General features: G+C 38.8%; 1 protein-coding gene across 2 annotated transcripts in view; it reads right to left on the bottom strand.

Annotated features, from left to right (window-relative positions):
* Positions 1-6030, bottom strand: part of LOC112144814 (RNA-binding protein Musashi homolog 1) — a 33114-nt gene that overhangs the window by 13658 nt on the left and 13426 nt on the right. For both annotated transcript variants that reach the window (XM_024269618.2, XM_024269617.2), the window contains exons 5-6: positions 1240-1281; positions 783-875 (exon numbers count right to left, since the gene is read on the bottom strand). In XM_024269618.2, the coding sequence (XP_024125386.1) occupies positions 783-875; positions 1240-1281 (135 nt within the window). The remainder of the gene's footprint in view (positions 1-782; positions 876-1239; positions 1282-6030) is intronic.

Genomic DNA, 6030 nt, shown 5'->3' with positions numbered 1-6030 from the left:
AAAAAAAAAAAAAAAAAAGCAGCTAAATATATAACTCATCATTGATACAACCCAGAGACTCTTGCTTCTCACAGATGCGAAAGAATAAGGAAAAAAACTTTTAAAGCCACATACAAGTCAATTATACCATTAGCTAACAAACTAAAATATGGCTAATTAGCATACATATTTTTTTTTTTAGAGAAGTACAAAAGAACAATTTCAGCAACAAATCAAAAATATGCTTAAAAACTTTTCTCTAAAGTTAAAAAAACAAACTTTTTTTAATTTTGTGAAGTCCCAGTGCTAGCTAAAATAGCTAAATTCTTACTTGGCAAGCTAGCAACTATAAAAAACAGGGTGTGTCGAAATGTCTTCCCTGTAGTACGTCTGCCATCTTACAATGCTGTCTGAATCTACAATTCCAAGTTTCATAGAAATTTTCTAGAAGTGAGAATGATGTCCGAATTTCTTGTAAAATCCAGGGCACTAGATATTTCCTCACTTCATAGTTTTGTATTAGTTAAAGAAGTAGGGAGGGAATTCAGACATAGCCATAAAATGTAAGATTATAGTGTTTGAGTTACTTATTTATTGCGCATTTTTGTGATTTTATTGTTAGAGGTAAACTCCAAACTACAGAGCAGTGAAAATTCAGCCTAAAAAGTTCTAATACAAAACAAAACAAGGATGAATGGAGGTTTGCAAACCTACACAGATGTGTTTCCATGACTACAGGACATCCCAGATTTATAGATGAGCAAAGGAATAGGGAGAATTAGACAACAGAAGGCTCACTTTACCTTCCCAAACTGGTCAAAGTACTGCTTGACGTCTTCGATGGTGGTATTGACTGACAGGCCTCCAACAAAGATCTTCTTTGTCCTGGTGACCAGCTTGCAACACAAAAAGGAAAACGGATCTTCATCACTAATAATCTGATTTGGGGGTAAAAAGTCTGTGATAAAGAGACTTTTTGTTATCTATCTTTTTCAAAAGGCTTCTGAAATCTGCAGATTTCAGCCAAGTGCACAGGTGAATTGTGAGGATGCATACATATGTATGAGTCCATGTGTTTTCAGGGGTCAGAGGTCAGGTGCAGAGTACAAGGTCATCGTGTCATGTCAAACAAGTGTGTTGCAGCTTCTATTTGGCCTCAACCCAGACTCTAATCCAGGCCAGCCTGGGCTGAGGGATTAAGGGTGACGTATGACATCCATCTCCGCTCCTTCTTACCATAACCTTTTATGGTACACTCACCTTAGGCTGTGCCCGGCGGGGAAACGCCACCTTTGGGTCAATCTGCAGATGAGAAAAGGAGTTTAAGTGAGTTTTAAAGGGAAAATAAGAGCCTCCGATGGGATATTTTTAACTCCAACAGGAAGCACTGAAGAGATAATCCTTTCTCTGTGGTGCAGCTATCAATATTTTATAGGGGCATATCATTTATGTTTATGGTTAATTACTTTATATCAAGATCTATTTCCCATCCTATTATAACTCAATAACAAAATCCAAATAGGCTGTCAGGATTTTTGGCTCAGAAGACCTTTATAGAAGCCAACTCTAATCCTAGACAACAAGCATCAATATAAATAGCTATGTTTTACTGCTAAACTCCATGGCTCTACAAACAAAAAGAATACAAACTCAAATTTAAAATATCTATTTAATTATCCTCAACTTATCATTAAAACCTTTAAATAGGATGATGCTCTACCAGAGATTTTGCAAAGTGCATCAAAAATATTTACACTAGGAGCTTCCACATAACATATTTAACTCTAAACTCCTGCTGGGACTACAAAAACCCTGAAATAGAAAGTTTGCTAATCAGCGAATATGCATGGAAGAGTCCTGTTTATGCAAGCCTCCTTAAATCCAAACACAACGGTCAAACCAACAAGCGAGCGGGAACAAAACACACAAGGAGATACCGATGCATTCTTTCTCAGAACTGAGTGTCTCGACAAAACCCGACACATCTCAGCCGAGGAGAAGACAGAGCAGGACGGCGTGGAATCCAAAATGAGCGTTTAATATTCAGAATATATTTGAAATAGACGTGTGTGTGTTTTTTTTTTTTTTTTTTTTTTTTGCAATCACACAAATCCGGACAGCCTCTATTTTGGATTAGCCAGATTTGACTGCATCCTTATTTCTTCCCACTGGAATGTCTCAGCGTCGGTCAAGGTTACAGATAAAATTAGAAGAAAATGAGCTTTGAATGAGCTGGCCTTTAATAATGCTAAATATGCAAAGCCTGCCCCGGCATTTTACATTTGCGTGGAATCTTGGTGTTATTTGCACTCAAGCCAATGAGCAGGATGATTTTAGGTCACAGGACCTTCCAGTGTATTATGGTCTTAGAGTTCCATCCTCACTGCAATAATTGGATGTGTGAAGCAAAGCCTCTTGTGTCTCACACAGCCGCTATTAGAGGTATTGAATTGATATTGGCAACTTAAAAGAGCTTATCAAACAGATAGCAATAATTACTTATAATATAGGCAATACATACAACAGAAAGGGTGTTCATTCAATATTCTAAAAACCCTTTCATCTCTTTCCTGTGATAATTGCATCCTTCTGATGACAAACGCACTGGCAAATATATCCTTTGAGGGCCTTTAAGTGCCTCAGATTTTACCACAGCTTTGAGAGCACAGCCCTGTGTAACTAAGATGCAGCTGCAGCGCCCTTGGAAGGGATTGCGGAAGGACTTTGCACCTTGAAGTGGGACGCGAAGACGAGAAGAGTCATGTCACCTCCAGCTGGACAGAACACAAAGACAAAGGTGACAAGGACACGCAAAGCCAGCAGCGACGAGCTGCAACAGCAATGCAGCAACGCAGCACGCACACACACACGCTGAGGGAAAACGCAGGATTTGAGCTCAGTGGGGGAAAATGTAACATTAGACATGCAACTTTTGTGCATTTGATATTAGACAGTGCCTTTTTTTCTAACAGGATGTGAGAACTAAAAAGTCTTGGTGCTTTGGATATCCTTTACAGTGCAAGAATGAGGATTCTGTCATCCACTTTAAACAGATATTTAAAAAAATAGAACAAGAGCCATCTACAAAATACACCAATGTCTTTATTTGGCCAAAAGTTGGCAGTCTGGGCATTGTTTTGTGTTTTTTTTTCCAATGAAGGCCCTAAACTGCCTCACCGAGACAAGAGGTCTGAAGCTGCCAGGGGCAAATATGTGACAGGGTCAACAAGCCAACAGACATTGTGGTCAGAAACCACCGCACATCTGACAGAATCATCTAGGCAAAAGTAAGGTTCGCCCAGGAATAAAAAAATAAAAAAAATGGACCAAAACTGTCAGAAATTTGATTTTCAGTCAATTTCTAATGATTAAAGAGATTTTGTCGTATTTTCCGCACAACAGGGTAAGCTGAATTATAGGGTGCACGGTCACTTAATGGTCTAACTTCAAGCTTTTGAAGCCACATCAAACTATGGGGCGCATTAAGTAAGACAAAAGACTTTACTGCCTTCGCACTAACTCTAGAACTTGTTTTATAACATGCTAGAAGCATTAGCCACATTAGCATTTTCACAATACCTGTAACCCTGAACCTTGTTTTAAAAAACATAAAACAACATACTGATACCACTTAAAAAATGCATCTATGACTACGCTAACACCCAACCTTGTAAATAACGTATAAAAATATAACAGTCTGACAAAGTTACACGTTAGCCGTGGTAGCATATTTACAATACTTGTAACTTAAAACCATGTTTGCAACACGTATAAAAAACAAATGCATACAGCTAAAACAAAAATATCTGTCGCTACGATAACATAAAACCCAACCCGTTTAAAATAAGACATCCTAGTATTTTTTCATGTTAGCCATGTTAGCTTATCTACAAAACCTGTGACTCAAAACCATTTTGCAAAACGTAAAAAACACACTGAAAACGTTAAAACAACATTTCTGTGACTACACTCACACCCAACCTTGTTAATAACACCTACAAATAAAATACAGTCCAACAAAGTTACACGTTAGCAATGTTAGCATAAGTACAATACCTGTAAGTCAAAACCTTGTTTTAACAAATGAAAAAACAGCCTAACAACTCTAAAATACATGTATTTGTCAGTGTGCTAACACCCAATCTTGTTAGTAATGCGTAAAAATAAACACATTCCGACATCGCTACATGTTAGCATAAGTACAAAACCTGTAACTCAAAACCTAGTTTGCAACACCTAAAAAATGGAGGGATAAAAAAAAAAATGGAGTGATACTGTTAAAACAACATTACGGTGACTACACTAACACCCAACTTTGTTAGTAACACGTAAAAATTAAAAAAGTCTGACAAAGTTACACATTAGCCATGTTAGCATATGTATAATACTTAGAACTCAAAACCGTGTTTGCAACATGTAAAAAAAACAGACAGATACCACTAAAATAAACATTACCATGACTACGCTATTATTACTATTATAAAACTGTTTGACATTGCTATATGTTAGCCGCATTTACTAACAAATAAATGCATTTATTAACAAAAATACCCAACCAAACACTTTGACAGAGGGCCATGTACTCACAAAATCACTTGGACATCAGTAAGCACAACCAGAATGAATATGTATATAATGTGCACTATGTATATAATGCGAGCTAAACATTATTTTTATGATTAAGCAACACAACTTTGTTTTATCTAACTATCAATGTGGGTCTAATCCACATTTAAACAGAAACACCAAACACTTGTGGTTATCTAACTGACTACCTAATGCAAGATCTGTAATAGTGCTGCTATAGCTACTCATGCCATGCTGTTAAAAAATGTCATTCCATTTCAGAGAAAAATAACAGAATACCACTAAATTCTAAACTTGTCTTAGAAGTTGGTAATGATAAACTAAAGCATCTATGAGAGTTGCAGATTAGCCTCAAGGTAGACAAGAGAGGGCACCAGGCAAAATGTAAAATAAATTAGCCAGGTCACTGTTGGCAACACTCAGAAATTGCTCTTTAGAGGCTTGACATTTGAGAAGAGGTGCATTGGAGTAGGCCTTCTAATCAGACTGCTGAAAAAGTAACCACTCGTGAAATGTGTTAGGAAGGGGGAAAAAAAGTTGCTCTTCCAAGCCCAACGGAGAAGAGTTACTACTGAGTGTTGGTGAAAATGGTCTGACTAACATCAAGCTCCATGACATCCAACCTCCGCTCAGTCTAAGCAGCAAAAGAGACAGCAGAGTTTGATTTTTAGAGACTAAACTACAACTGATAGTCACCTTACATGTTGCAGAGCCTCCACCAGTGTTAGAGACTGGAAAACAAACAGCGAAAGAATAAAAAAAAAACATGAAATCATGTTGAAGGAGAGAAAAGCACAGGACAGAAAGAGGAGGCATTCATTTGGAAAACACTCAGACCATGAGAAAGCGGGGCCTGTCCGGTGCAGCAGTGCAGCGGGGGCCGTCCCAGCAGGCAGCCCCTCTGATTTCATTAATTAACAGGACAAAGAGTACAAAACAGATGGGCCCGCAGAGGAACTGGGGCTCCTGTGCTACCCCCACAGACACACATGCATATCTGCACCCACACAGCGCAAGCCAAAGGTAAACACACATGTAAACACAGTCGCACACAAATGTCATTGAGTAAAAACGTGCAAAAATACACACAAGCTGACACGCCCAAGAACACTCCCCCAACAAAATGCCCACGCTGATACAAAAAAAAAAAACTACCCCCCACTTCCTCCGGACTCACCCGTTATAGCATCATAATCAATACAAGCTCAACAAAAAGCCATAAACACAAGAGGAGACAAAAGGAAGTGGTGCGTTCATACTTGCAAGAGTGAGACTGGGTCTGAGTTCAGGCCGGTGGGGTCAAGCCGCACAGCGCCACAATGGCACGGTAATTAGTTAAAGAAGCAACGCTAATGACATCCTCCAAGCCAGCCCCAATCTACAACCTTTGCTAGGCCTCGCCAAGGTGGCTGTGTGGTGGTCAAATGCAGGGGGGGAGGTTTGTGGCGAGCACTCCCTGACCGG

Source organism: Oryzias melastigma, linkage group LG5 (assembly GCF_002922805.2).
Source record: "Oryzias melastigma strain HK-1 linkage group LG5, ASM292280v2, whole genome shotgun sequence".
Classification (NCBI taxonomy): domain Eukaryota; kingdom Metazoa; phylum Chordata; class Actinopteri; order Beloniformes; family Adrianichthyidae; genus Oryzias; species Oryzias melastigma.
The sequence above is the reverse complement of the archived record's forward strand: the minus strand, read 5'-3'. Positions and strand labels throughout refer to the sequence as shown.